General features: G+C 40.1%; 1 protein-coding gene across 5 annotated transcripts in view; it reads right to left on the bottom strand.

Moving 5' to 3' along the window:
* HACE1 (HECT domain and ankyrin repeat containing E3 ubiquitin protein ligase 1) overlaps positions 1 to 8,079 on the bottom strand; it is a 51,842-nt gene extending 43,763 nt beyond the window's left edge. For 3 of the 5 annotated variants that reach the window (XM_039569188.1, XM_039569189.1, XM_039569190.1), the window contains exons 1-4: positions 7,898 to 8,079; positions 3,435 to 3,489; positions 2,282 to 2,371; positions 393 to 497 (exon numbers count right to left, since the gene is read on the bottom strand). In XM_039569188.1, coding sequence (XP_039425122.1) covers positions 393 to 497; positions 2,282 to 2,371; positions 3,435 to 3,489; positions 7,898 to 8,036 — 389 coding nt within the window. In that variant the 5' untranslated portion in view covers positions 8,037 to 8,079. Of the gene's footprint in view, positions 1 to 392; positions 498 to 2,213; positions 2,372 to 3,434; positions 3,490 to 7,897 lie in introns of those variants that run through there. The other 2 variants (XM_019290309.1, XM_019290311.1) reach the window with 2 other exon arrangements.
* Positions 8,080 to 15,015: the final 6,936 nt, after the last annotated feature.

Below are 15,015 nucleotides of genomic sequence, written 5' to 3'. Positions count from 1 at the left end.
CTTGCAGTAAAGATTTTCTTGGAAACACTATCTGAGGAAAAACTGAAGTCTCTGAACCCTTCCAAGCACTCCCAAATCTTTTCTTACTCAGCTAACTGGGAAGGTGAATGCATTCCTTGTTCAACTACTGTTGTAAGAATTATTATGCCCATGATTAACAGAAAACACTAAAATGACTGGCACTGGAATTGGTATTTCAGATACAACTTACTATTTATAAAAAATTATTCTATGAATACTCAAAGTAAGGATTTTAAGCTCCGTGTTCTCTAATTTCAAAAGTGAAAACCAAAGGGGTTTTTTTGAACTATGCAAAAAACATTACAGAATACGCCAGCTCAAGCACACTATGCACAAAATTTTTTAAGAGTTTAAGTATTTTAAAAACTTACCCATTCCTTGCTGCTAAATGAAGAGGAGTACATCCTGAGATGTCCTGATAGTTAGGATTTGCTCCTTTTTTTAATAATAGAACAAGGCATTCAACTGATCCACAGCTAAGAAGAAAATAAGAAAGGGAAAAACTGTAACAAGGATATTTACAAATCTGTATTGGCATAAAGACAACAGCAATATTATGCACAGATCACACTCACTAGAACAGCTTTACATAAAATTGTTTTATACTCTCATAGTTCAAGCTACACAAAGCTAAAGGAAAGTCACTTAATACAGCGAGAAGTGACCAAATATAACTTGTAGCAATGAATAGATGGCAGCCTTCTCCGTGATTTTAATGACTTTAAAACACAACAGTAAATCTTTAAGACTGGTAATTCTTTAAACCATAAACTGTTTAAAAAGTTTTGCTTTTGATTTCCTCTCACCTCTCTCATCCCTAATCTATTAACAGGACCAAATTCTCCATTAAATATTTTGGGGTTTGTTATGCTTCAGTGTCCAGAAGTGATGTTTAAAGATTGAATATAATGAAAATTCTGAAATTCATACAAATACTTCTTTGCTATTGATTTTGAACCTCTAACTCTCTTTTACTTTACATAATATAGCAGCTCTTCAGGATAACCAATGACATCAACAAGACAAACTCTGCACTACGTGTTTATCTTGCTCCTGAACTCTTCAAGAGGAAAAGCTGATTGAAAAGATAAACAGAGTATTTTTCTATCTGTTGCCATCAGCTAATCCATTTTTACAAATCTTCCCAATGTCAGAACTGCTACACAACAACCCAAAGAAACTGAAGACTAACTGTACAGTATGTTGCAAAACCAGCAGCTTGATGACTCCTTCGTGACCCAATAACTAAGATAATAGACAATCCAGAAACTAAGTGTAACACAATTTCTTGTCTTTTAGAATCAATAAATACAGTATATTTTCAAATATACTTCTAAAGCACATGCTAAAAATTTGCTTGCATTGTTGTAAGTACTTCCTTAAGTAAATTTTATATAAGCAGTATGTAATTCTGAGATTAAATAGTTGGGAAACAGCTATTTCTAAAATAGTCTGTTTAAAAAGCTGGTATTTCCACCTTTACTGCAACCAAATCCCTGCTATATATATGCAATACTAGTACTATTTCTTTTATTTTTGCTTTTTTTAACAGTTTAAATGTAAGAACTTTCAAGATATTTAAAAGGGGAGCCAAATACAGAGCATTCATTCATCAGTTTAAACTATCTGGTTCGTTTCTATTTATGTTATGTTAACCTGTCTGTTTCTTGGCAGAGTTACATATAAAATAGAGTTATCCCCACTGAAGAGCTATACAAACAATAAATAATATAGATCAAGTATTTAATATTTGCACTTAAGCCCTCTATCCAGGATACAAAACTTACTAGAAGTGAGTGCCCAAGTTATATTCCCTTCAGTTATGGTCACATGAACTACTCTGGAACAGCTGCTTCCCAACAAACATCCAAATGCTTCCCACTGTTTTAGAATACCTCAAAAACAATCAGCACTTGCAGACGAGAGTTCTCTACCTCTACAAAGGCAAGAGTAACCCAGCTATACAGGATGCACACCATGGCTGCATTTCTTCAAAGACTTGAGATTTCACAGAAAGGTAAAAAAAGTGTCTAGCCATACTTCCTTCAATGGAATTTGGAAAGCCATTTGATATCATGTGTAAAATCTGTCCTCTTTATGAGGCAGGCACATTACTAGGAAAAACAAACAAGATACAGAAAGGAAGTGTGAAAACAAAATGTTAACTGATACTACAGAGTTTTCCAGCTTACATTGCTGCCTTAGATTTGTGGCAATATTTTCATTGTTAACTTCTGGACTGGACTCAAGTAAGTCTTACTTTGCTGCAATATGAAGCAAACTTCTCTTCACACGTCCAAAGGCATAATTCACATCAAATTTTGAATTTGACAGCAGCTCTGAGACAGACCTTCAAAGAGAAAGATAATTTTTAAATTTTAAAAATAGCTCACAGTATTCAAGCAAAGTTTATACTGTAAGTTGTACACAAGTACTCTATTTCTTACTTAATCACTGTTTCTTTTCCCTCCAACTAATCACTAAGAGATCAAACAGTTTTTAAGCATTTGCTGATTAACAATACCTCTCCACTTCTTACTGTACGTAAAAAATGAGCTGTGACACTGGGAAAGTGTTTAAAATGTAAACTAGTAAGAATTAGACCAAACAACCAAATCACTTCTTTACAAATACGAAAAACAAGCATTTCAATAGCTTTGGTTTGAACAAGACATAAATTCCCATCTTCCTCCTTATCACAATCACCCCAACCACATATCCAACAGTTTTCCCAAACACTGGCAAAGTTCAGAGGGAAGACTGGGATGTGAAATCATAATGATGAAGTAGAAGGATACACAATAAGTATAAAAAATTTAAACAGGACCTTTCAACTTTCAGTAATGGGCTGATCACATAATTTAAAACCCTTGCATGCAATCTCAAAATATTATGTAGCAGAACAAATGCCTGCTTCCCTACAAAATTCATGTGAAGGAAGCACCACTTAGCTGGCATTATATAGCCTCCAGGTTCCAAGCACTTTGAGGACAACTGAGTAAGAGAAACAGCTGCTCATCTAAGGAAGTCCAGAAGTATCAATGTCATTGTCCAACTCTTACTTCTGAGATGTCCAATGAGACTAAGAGCTTCTATGCCATCCATAAATACATACTCAGCACTAAGACACAGTTACAAAACAACACTTTTGTTCTTATCCTAGGACAAATTTCCCTACGTGCTTCAAACAGAACAAATCCCAGTTCCAGTCTATGGCATAAACCAAAACAGGTTTCTCAGGTGAAAGTATGCTGGGATGCACACAGTCAGTGACTAACTTCAAATTAGAAGATAACTCAGCAATTCAGCAGCAGAACTTCTGAGAGTGCTTTAGGAGCTACAACTTTAGCAAACATGCTGGGTTTTTCAGACCTTAAAAAAGAAAGAAAAGGTAAATTTGAAGAAGCTCCCACCTGTGCTGGTCAGCCATAACCATCGGCATCAGTGTATAGACAGCAGTTTCATTATCTGGGAAGAAATTTAATTACTTCATTAGCATAAAGATACCTTTTACATAAAATAAATGTATCTAGCAACGCTTATTTACCTTTTCAAGTGTCCACTGTTTAATAGATGATTATTTTTACACAGATTCTACACACACGAAGTTTCGTTATAAAGAAAAAGCCATCATACTTAGATAAAAGAATTAACAGAACTGTGATACATGAAATTTCATGGCTTCTTTATTTTACAAAGTAAAAATTACAGAATTTTCAGTGGAGCATCAATTTCTTTGAATTGATGATTCTGTTAATTAAATCAAAGTTTTTAAGAAATGTGCATTAAAGAAACCCAAACAAAACAGAAACAGTTAACTATTTAATTTTAAAAAGAAGGAAATTTCCTGTCTTCCACAGAGACTTCCATAGTTCTGAGACTATGATTTTGTAGTAGTGACTTCTTTAAATTAAGTCATAACCATTCCATTTTGTCTCTGTACTTGAATACCTCAGTGCAGTAAGTTTCATTTTAATTTTTAATCTGTAATCAGTTTCATATTTCACACTTGAAGGCAATGAAAAAAGGCTGGAACACAAAGATCCACGTCAGTGGTGGGAACAGACTGACATTCAGCTACACAGTCTCTGCCATCACTACTGCTGCACATACCAGCACACTGCATCGGTGTGATGAGCCTGTTTGGTCACTTACATGCTTCTTGAAGTAAAATATTATTTTTAGATGATTAATTTGATAAAACTTAAACATTTTTAACATATAATAATTATAAATACTACTAATGTGTAATAATATTTTTTTTTTATTACGGACAATTATTACCATTTTTCCCTTCAACAATTTACCCATTTTTGAGAGTACAATCTCCACAGATTGTTCATATAGGTGCCAACTTATGACAGGAGGGGCTATGCTTTCCGAGAACCCAGGTATACAGTTTCAGGATACGGAAATACAGGACTGTTCTCACGAAATTTTTATTTTCAAGTTTTTCCTCATCACCTTCATTGATCCAAAGTTACAAAGCAATCAGAACAGGAAGAATTAAAACAGTCCCAAACAAGTATAGCATTTCATGTCTTTTACAGACCATGCCTCTATACATTCATTCCTTCCACTAGATAGGAAAGGTGACATTTGCTGAACATTAAATAAAGATTCTTCAGAGTTATAAAGTGGAATCCAAGAAACTGTTATCATACTGCAGCTATGCTATTTGTTAATACTGTTCTACCATGCTCCAAGATTACTGCTGCTATCAGCTATCTGAAGTTGTGTGTCCCTAGCTAACAAAATAAAGCAGCAATGTTAATCTGTTATTACCTTTGAACACTGAACAGAGGTAAGTCAAATTCAAATCACACAAATTCATCAGCTATAAAAATTTTAAAATAAATTTTTAAAAAATCAGCATTGCTTACAGCAAACACGTGGTGCAAGAGACACAAGTCTCTCAAAACACCAAATTATGATTAAACACTGCAGAGAGTCACCGACCATCATCAAGTGCAAGAGTTTGAACTCTCTACAAAATGTTCCCTATGGGAGAGTTCTGTGAGCATCAGATAACTCCATCTCCAACACACACCCCTAGAATTTGATTGCTGGGGGAAGAACCAGCTGGAAGGGGACACAGAGAGAAAAAGTCCTGAAATAAAATTAAATAGATGCTAAATAAAGATATCAATAGTGTAAAGTATTTGAGCAGTTTTTAAAAATCTATCTGTGATTAGCTTCCAGTATACACAAATAAAAAAAAAAAAATCTAGTTTTTGGCAGGAAGATAAAACTTTCCAAATAAAACAAAAAACCGAACTCAAGAACAAGAACTAAATTTAAATATGACATCCTCGTATATTTCCACAATCAGGCCCTATAAAAGACACCAAAAAAGGTGAAAAAAACTTTTAAATATATCAGCACACTTAACTGAAATGTTTAATAATGATTCTAATTAAATTTAACTATATTGCAAGTTTAGCAAACTAGAAAAAGACAACAGTTAAATACAAGTGTAGCTGGGCCATAAAAGGCATTTATGGCACAGTTACAAAACTAAGCCTTTTGCTATTCTATTAACAGAAATTACACTGTGGAGCACATGCAGATTTTCCCAGAGCTTTTCTGTACAGAAGTAATTAAAAGGGTGTGGGACTAAGGAGCTTTTATGCTTATCTTTGGTGATTATTTTCTCTAGTCATAAAATAACTCCAATTTACATAAACTACATGACAGCAGGTAGAGAAAAAGCATTATACACCTCATGGACTCACCAAACTTATTTGCTATCTAACTTGCTTGCATTTCAAGTCTTGAATATATAAAGACAAAAAAAAGGCACACAAAATGCACTGTCAGAGCTTTGGGCTACAAGACCTAGTTTTCAGGCACTGAGCCATAACAGTAGAATCCAGAAATTTGTGTCAAGCTCTCAAGTGTCCAGGAAACAACTGCTGAAGGATACTTTGGGAGAGTGATTAAAAAAAAAAAAAAAAGTTCTATTTGCAAGCTCAGGGTATTGACTGGCACTGGACTCAGGTGTTAATACTTTCTTTAAAAAAAAACCACTTAAAATTCATCATTTAGAATCCTGCCCTGGCAAGATACACTTATTACTTTATTTCCTCAGAGATACTATCATGAACTTGGACAGAGATCACTGTCCATATCATACCCTAATGGCTGCGGCACATGCAATGGAAGTTCAATACCTGGATTTAATGCCTTCTTCAGCATAAGTAAATTCAAACATACATCTCCATTTCCTATGAGAGTATTATGACTCTCACTTTAAGGATGGAGGGGCAAACTATGTATCCTTCAAATTAAATTTCAAATTAAATTTATTCAAACACAATGGGGGGTGGAATCATAATTCAAGAGGCCAGACACAGCATACAAGAAGCCACCAAACCACACACAATACTAGACCGGTGTGGAATATTCCAAGCTGATCCTGTCAGTACATGTTTGGAGCAATATACTACAAGCCAAACCTGCTTCTCAAGAAGAGTTTGGGCAGACCTGCATGAACCTAAGGAACACCAAGCTCAAGAAAGAAGGTATGTAATGAGCTAAGATGGACCCAAAGTTTGATGGCCACTGAATGGAGACCTTCTTGGAATGCAATCTGAGACTTCAGTGTGTTAAGCCCATTTATCTCCTTATATCAGTCCCACTGATTTGTTTCATGCAATTCCTAGGGAATGCATAGAACTCACATTCCCTCTGCATTACAGGGAGATAGAAGTACTTGTTCCAAAGGTCTCAGGGGTCGCACCTGCACTACCATTCCATAACACATAACTACCTCTGAAGTGCAACACAAAAATGCCCAAGATGTGAAAAAACCATGAAATTCAGAATCAATTTGCCTACATTAGTACAGGAGTAAATTTAAAGCAGCTCCAACTGACACAGGTTGTGCACAGCGTTAATCATATTGGCATCTTCAATTAGTTAAACTGGTGTTACTCCATTATTTCTGTAAGTTTAAGCTTAAGTGAATAGTATTACCTGAATTTTAACTGCTGCCATTCAAAGGCTTACAAGCAGCAGCAAAATCCTCCTGAAACTTGCCTGTCAAGTGAAATTTATGAGCAACTGCACTGGAAGATAGCAGAACTGTGACAGGTGACTTAAGTGAAGGGTGTAGCAGCTCAGTTCAGGAGGACACCAGGAAGTCCAAACAGGGAATGTACAGAAAAAACAGATTATTACTCCCTCTCCTCCACCAGTGGAGATGAAAGCTGGCAGACAGGCAGCCAAAGACTCATCCATAAAAGTAAGCCCTGAAGAATGTGAATTCTCAGCACATGACTCACAAGAGCAGAAATTTTGCGTATCCAAGAGTTTTACAGTTAGTCCTCCCAAAAACTGGACCTGGCTGGAACACCAAACCACTTGCCATAAGAGCCTGAAGCTCTCTTTTCAAATCCATCCCGATACAGGGGACCAGCATCCACGTGAGCTGGTTTAGAGACAAAAATTAGGCTGTGACTGGTGACAGTGACTTACAATACCTTCTCAAACAAAATTCAGCGCTATTAAAAAAACAAACGAACAAAAAACACCCCAAAACCCACAAAGATCTGTCATCACTACTCTGTCATCGACGAAACACTTAACGAAGGATTTAAAAGCGAATACAGACGGTGTTCGGCACCCCCGGGCACCCGCTCGCCCGGGCTCAGGGGCGGCAGCAGCCGGCAGAGATCCCCCGCGCCCCGCGATGGAGGCGGCGAGGGAAGGAAGGGGACACCGCTCCCGCTGTCACCACGACAAATAAACAGAGCTTGTCAAAGGCGGAGAGAGGAAGCCTCTTCCCCTTCTCCCCAGTCGCCTCAACTCATCCCCGCCGGCCCGGGCGCGGAGGCCGCCGGGACCGACCGCTACATCAGGGCCCCGCTCCTACCGTCCGGCAGCTCCACGGTGCGGGCGCGGCGCAGGGACCTCGTCAGCCGGTTGAGCTGCTCCATGGCTCTCTCCATCCTCGGAGCGCCAGCCCGGAGCCGCGGACACCCCCCGCCGCCGCCGCCTGCCCTCAAGCCCATCCCGGCGCTGGCGGCGCCGAGGCCTCCCAGACCGCCACCACCCCGGGACGGTGCGCGCATGCGCGGGGCGGAGCCGGGGGCGGTGGCGGTCTCCCTCAGTTCGCGTTTTTTCCTGAAGGAAGGAAAGGGATGCGGGGGATGAATTTTCAAAGCCCGTAGAAAAAGAGTCTTAAAATATCTGCTTGTTACACATAAAAATAAAAAAAGTGCTTTCCTTTGAAGCCGCCTCTGCTGGGTGATCCTGCCCGTGGCTCATTTCCCCGGAGCCACGGGAGCGAATGGGGCTGCAAATGCAGCTGAGCAGGACAGAATCACAGAATCGATCAGGTTGCAAAAGACCTCTGAAATCATCGAGTCCAAGCTATGACTGAACACCACCATGTCAAGTACACCATGGCACCAAGTGCCACACCCAGTTTTTTCGTAAAGAAGAAAAGACTTTTCATCCACCTCCAGGGATGGTGACTCCACCACCTCCTTGGGCATTCCAAGTGTCTTATCATCCTTTTTGTGAAGAACTTCTTCCTAATGTCCAGCCTAAACCTCCCCCGGTGCAGTTTAACACTACGTCCTCTCATCCTGTCACTGGTTGCCTGGGAGAAGAGACTGACCCCACCCGCCTACAAACCTCCTTTCAGGCAGTGTAGAGAGTGATAAGGTCACCCCTGAGCCTCCTTTTCTCCAGGCTGAACAACCCCAGCTCCTTCAGCCACTCCTCACAGGACTTGTGCTGCAGACCCTTCGCCAGCTGCATTGCCCTTCTAGTGCCAGCACAAAAGCTGTAGACACTTGGAACTGTGCAAGGAAACAACTGCCAGCATGAGCCTGTCAATCCATTGCTTCCTCTGGCAGTATAATACATGTTGTGAAGCATAAAGGAGCATTCAGTGTTGAGTATTTTGGCTTTAATGATGCTTCAGGTGTTGATGCGGTCTTGACAAGCCAGGAGTGTATGGGCTATGTGACAATGCTGTAAAGTGAGAATGAAAAAATTAAGTAAAAATGGAAAGAAATGTAAAGAAATCACACCACAACAAGATTTTATTAATGATCACCTTCCAAATGCAAGAAAGTATGTGGGTATCCATGGGGATATGTTGTGATCTGGTTCTGTGTAATGCTTTCATTGTTTCATTCTGTAAAATACTCCAGTGACTCTGACTTGGAAAAATGAAGAAAAGCTATCTAAGATTTGAAAAAGGTTCAGAAAGGACAACAAGGAGAATCAAGAATCATAGAATTGTGGAATGGCTTAAATTCCAATAGACTTTTGAAGGTCACCTGTTCTAACCCCTCTGCAATGAACAGGGACATCTTCAACTAGATCAGGTTGCTCAAAGCCCTGTCCAACCTGACCTTGCATGTTTGCAGGTTTGGGGCATCCACCTCTCTGGGCAACCTGTTCCAGGATTTCAACATCCTCATTGTAAAAAACTTCTTTCTTATATCTAATCTAAATCAACCTTCCTTCAGTTTAAAACCATGACCCCTTGTCCTATTGCAAAAGGCCCTGTGAATTGGCTTCCATGTAAGTGAGAACTGAGTTGGAACTCTGCTATCTGGAAAAGAAATGCTGTACAGGACAAAGTAGAAGTAGAAAAATAATGAATGTCATGAAGATACGACCAGGGGGGAAAAAATTAATTTCAAATAAGAGTAGGTTAATGAGAAACAAAAACTAAATTTTAAAAAACACCTTCCCCCCACAACTCCCTTCTTCTTCAACTTCATGCCTAAATTCTCCACCTGCTCCTCACCAGCAGCATAGGGGGACAGGAAATGGGAGCTGTGGTAAGTTCATCACATGCTCTCTATGCTGTTCCTTCTTCCCCAGAAGGAGGACATCTCACACTCTTTCTCTGTTCCAGTGTGGAGTCACTCCCACAGGAGTCAGTCCTCCACAAACTTCTCCAACGTGAGTCCTTTACACAGGCTGCAGTTCTTCATGAACTGCTCCAGCATGAGTCCCTTCCATGCAGTGCAGGCCTTGAGGAACAGATTGCTCCAGTGTGGGTCCCCATGGGGTCACAACTCCTGCTAGCAAACCTCTGCGGCACAGGCTCCTCCCTCCACAGGGTCTTAGAGAGCTATTTCCTTTTTTTCCAAGTTTCTAGGGGCTGAGGTTAGAGCTTATTCCGATTTTTAAATGTCCTCACTAGTGTAGAGGATGGATTAAGTGACTGCTTGAGGTCCCTTTCCTTTTCTGTGAGAATGATTCTGGATATACCTAATATTAGAACCACAATATGGATGAACAACTGTTCATAGCAATCAAAGAAGAGAAAAGTAAGGAAACTGGAGAATGTATGTTTTTTTCTAAATTAATGTTTTCTGAGACCCTCTGTAAGTGCAGTGATATTCCTTTGGTACAACACTGCCAAAAGACATATTTGGTGACATCTTTTAAAAACACCAAAATAATGGGCTAAAACGAAAACATTAGGAGTATGCAATTAATCACAAAATGTAATAATTTTGTGTGTATTTAGCTTCTAATTCAGTGCTAAACACAATATATTCAGGGATGCATCCTCAAAAGTTAAAGGATTGATACAGCAGTGGTATAAAATCCTTACTAAATTTTGTTTTAAATATAGAGTGTTTTACTGTGATCTGCAATCAGCAGGGCGGAAATGCTGTTAGGAAGCGGGTAAACAGTGAAGAGATAATGCAAGTTCTTACTCTTACTTAGCCAGCATTGGTTGATTTCACTGCGGTTTAAATTCTTCTTAGTTCTTCTTGGGACACAGAGTGGATAAAATTCCTTAGCAGCACAAACTGCTCAGGAAAGAAGGGGATGACAATACATACTAACTGACTCATTTTCATAGCAATAAGCTACACCGTCTCCCAACCCTAAACACAAGGTCTTCCTTGATCTAAATAAGATTCTTCTACTCTGTCTCTCATGGGGTCTTTGTTGTGGTTTAACCACAGCCAGCAACTCAGCCCCTCATTTACTCCCTCACGGTGGGATGAGGAAGGGAATCGAATAGGTAGAAGTGAGAAAAGTCATGGGTTGAGACAAAGACAGTTTAACAGGTAAAACAAAAGCTGCACACACAAGCAAGACAAAACAAGGAGTTCGTTCACCATTTCCCATGGGCAGGCAGGTGTTCAGCCATGCCAAGGAAAGCAGGGCTCCACCACACATAGTGATGACTAGGGAAGACAAACGCCATCACTCCGAACATCCCCGCCTTCCTCCCTCCATTTTTGACCCTATTTCAGGCTTTCTTGCACAAACTCATTCCACTTGCCAAGACATTCCCAAACAGATAGGACATATGGATGGGCATTTGCAGCTTTGTAGCCTTATTCTTTCCACTACAGCATGAAGAAGTCTACAACGAAAAGCATCTCCTGATGTTCAACAACTACTTTAATTGATGACTGTATAAAACTTCAAGGAAGGAAAATCCAGTGGAGGCCAGAAAGCAGTCCAGGTAGGGGTGACATAATCTCAGTGGTCAGGGTCAATGGTCACAACGTTCAGTATCCCTTTCAGAGGCTGATTTAATTCCAGATCCACCCAGCTGCTTTGAGGGCTGCATAAATAGCCAATGTTTCTCTTTTTAGTAGACTACTTTATAGTAGACTTCATCATTCCAAAAAAATCTCAGCTTGACCCTATGAGCTTTTAATATGTCCCAGGAAATTCCTACTTGAACAATGTGCTTTTCCAGTGGTATTGCAGCTGTCCATGCTTATACTGACTGCTGTGGAGAATTAGGCACTCTGCAAGGTAATGAATTCCATCTAGTTTAGAAGTGGGTATTGCACTAGAATTAAACATCTTCGGAGATGTCTTTAAGACACCTGTAGTAAGACTAAGTCTTAAATGGAAAACTTCTAAGTGTAAAATTAGCTGAAAGTAGTAAAATTAGCTAAATTTTTTTACGCTATGACAGGTATATCAATACTTCCAAATTTTGTTAATTTTCTTGATGTCAGGGAAAAAATTGACATCTCAAGGAAAAATTAAGATTCCAAGTTACCACCTAAGCTTTAAGTCAGTTGCTCATTGAATGCAGTCAGCAGAGTTCCCTTCAACACTGAGATAAGAGGACTTCAATATATCTGTCCCTTGCACTTCCATATCTGAAGATGTCATGTTCAAATGCCTACGAGCAATTGGTCAAACTTGCCTTTCACAGTGAATTAAATCAAACCAATTATCAGTCCTGTGAAAGAAACACTGTCCTTGACTCGTAGAGGAAGTTCATTCCTGTGAGCAGTCTCAGGGGGGACCAGAGGTAGACTGTTTCTTTTCAAAAAAGATAATACCATCCTTAACAGTCAAAACTGGTGCTCATGGCATTTATTTTTCTACACCAAAGGTTTTCTTCAGAGATAAAAATTATTTTGTTTTCAGCATTAGGAGGAATACAGATTGTTGTCAGAAATGGAATGTAGTACTCTGTAAAATGAAAAACATTCAGCTCTTTTACTCTGTTTTTTCCTCTGTACATTCTTTGCAAAGACATACAAAATTAGAACTTTACTTTCGTTAGCCTACAGCATAGAAGTGAGGAATTGATGTTGATTTTTCCATGTTTAAATCCCAAGAGAAATTTGTGGCATAAAGACTTAGCAAACTTTGGATCTCGGGGTTTTTCACATCTTTTCTGCCATTAGATTGCTGTTATTCACAAAGAGTCTTCACTGAACAGAGCTGAGCCCGAGCATCCAGTCTTAAACTGGACCTTTGGTCATCACAGAACACCAAAATACAGGAACAAATTCAAAGTGTGGGAAACTGCATTTCATATATAGTCTGTTGTCTCCTTTCAGCAAAAACAAAAAAGGGTTTCTGCTCAGATTCAGTTCAACAGGCCCTATTCATTTACGGGAAAACTGTGAGACAGGACTACTTTGAAAAAAGATCAAATCTCTGCAGAAAGGAAAAATAATCACTAAATACTTAGAAATAGACAAAAGAGTATCATCTTTTATTTTGCCTGCAAAGACCAAGTCCAACCATGCCATGTCCAGCACTAAACCGTGTCCCTAAATGCCACTACTGCACAACTTTTAAATACCTCCAGGGATGGTGACTCAACAACTCCCCGCCTTCCTCCCTCCATTTTTGACCCTATTTCAGGCTTTCTTGCACAAACTCATTCCACTTGCCAAGACATTCCCAAACAGATAGGACATATGGATGGGCATTTGCAGCTTTGTAGCCTTATTCTTTCCACTACAGCATGAAGAAGTCTACAACGAAAAGCATCTCCTGATGTTCAACAACTTCCCTGGGCAGCCTGTTCCAGTGGTTGACAACTCTTTTGGTGAAGAAGTTTCTCCTAATATCCAATCTAAACCTCCTCTGATTCAGCTTGAGTCTGTTTGCTCTTGTCCTATCTCTTGTTACTTGGGAGATGAGACCAACTCCCGCCTACCTACACCCTCCTTTCAGGTGGTTGCAGAGAGTGATAAGGTCCCCCCAAGCCTCCTTTTTCTCCAGGCTAAAAAACCCAGGTCCCTCAGCCATTCCTCATAAGACTCTTCTCCAGACCCTTAACCTGCTTTGTTGCCCCTCTCTGGACTCGTTCCAGCACCCTGATGTCCTTCTTGTAGTGAGGGGCCCAAAACTGCCCAAGGTGCAGCCTTACCATTGCTGAGTACAAGGGTGTGATCATTGCCCTGGTCCTGCTGGCCACACTGTTCCTGATACAAACCAAGATAGCATGGTAGTCTATGTTTCATCAAGGAATGAACTAAAATCTGAAAAGTGTATGATATTTTTATGGGCTAACCCAGATAGACAGGCAGGATCCAATGTTCTTCCTCCTGCAATTACATTTACCTTGATTCCATTCCCTAGCAGTGAACTCTAAGTGCAATTTGAGTTCTTCCTGGAAGCAGCTCTGCCAGCAGAGTTTATTCTCCACTGCATTGCAGTGTCAGGAGTCAGCACATCTTTGGAGTGTGGCTTGGAGCCATTTTTCCCAACAGCCATGTGCTCCTTATGGGCTGAATCAGCTTCCTCTGGACATGCCAGCAGACTAATGTTGAAAACAGCCTGCATATCCTGTGCTGGGACTTGTCTGTGATGAAGATGAAGCTATATAACAGAGGACCTTTGCAGAATTGTAGTAGAGTTCAACTTAATTCACAGAGATCTTCTTCAACTACCTTCCTCCTCCCCATGTTACCATCAAAGAGCATAAGATATTCACATGCAACAAGTGCATGGTGCTTTCCCTCTGCTCTTGAGGGGGCTTATCTTCATAGAATCAAAGAGTGATTTGGATTAGATGAGACCATAAAGGTCATCTAGCTCCAATGCCCTGCCATGGGCAGGGACACCTTCCAATAGGCCAAGGTTCTTAGAGCCCCATCCAGCCTGCTCTTGAACACCTCCAGGGATGGGACATCCACAACCTCTCTGGGCAGCCTGTTCCAGTGCCTCACTACCCTCACAGTAAAGAATTTTTTCCTGTATCTTATCTAAACCTGCCCTCTTTCAGCTTAAGTCCATTCCCCCTTGTCCTATCACTACATGCCCTTGTGAAAAGTCCCTCTCCAGCCTTCTTGCAAGCACCCTTTAGGTGCTGCAAGGCCACAGAAGATCTCCCTTGAGCCTTCTCTTCTCCGGGACAACAGGCCCAACTTTCTCAGTCTATCTTCATAGGAGAGGTGTTCCAGCCCTGTGACCCATTCAGTGATCCCAGAAATGATCCAGTCTTATTGCTGATGTATGTGCTTTGGGATTGAGATTAGATCAAGGCACTGCAGCCAGAGAGCTGTGCATAATTGTGTGCAAACACATAGAGGATCTATACATATCTCCGGGAATTCCAGTGCTAACACAGCTGCATGTCTGTCCTATACACTAATTAATGCAGCTGTGTTTTAGTATATCTGGCCATGTAAAATGCTACCACAGTGAAACTTCAAGCAATATTTTTTGTCATTGGATAGATAAGCTTTATACATGTATACATGAATCCTTGTTTTTCCAGAGATTTTTTTG

Source organism: Corvus cornix, chromosome 3 (assembly GCF_000738735.6).
Source record: "Corvus cornix cornix isolate S_Up_H32 chromosome 3, ASM73873v5, whole genome shotgun sequence".
In the NCBI taxonomy this organism is placed as follows: domain Eukaryota; kingdom Metazoa; phylum Chordata; class Aves; order Passeriformes; family Corvidae; genus Corvus; species Corvus cornix.
The sequence above is the reverse complement of the archived record's forward strand: the minus strand, read 5'-3'. Positions and strand labels throughout refer to the sequence as shown.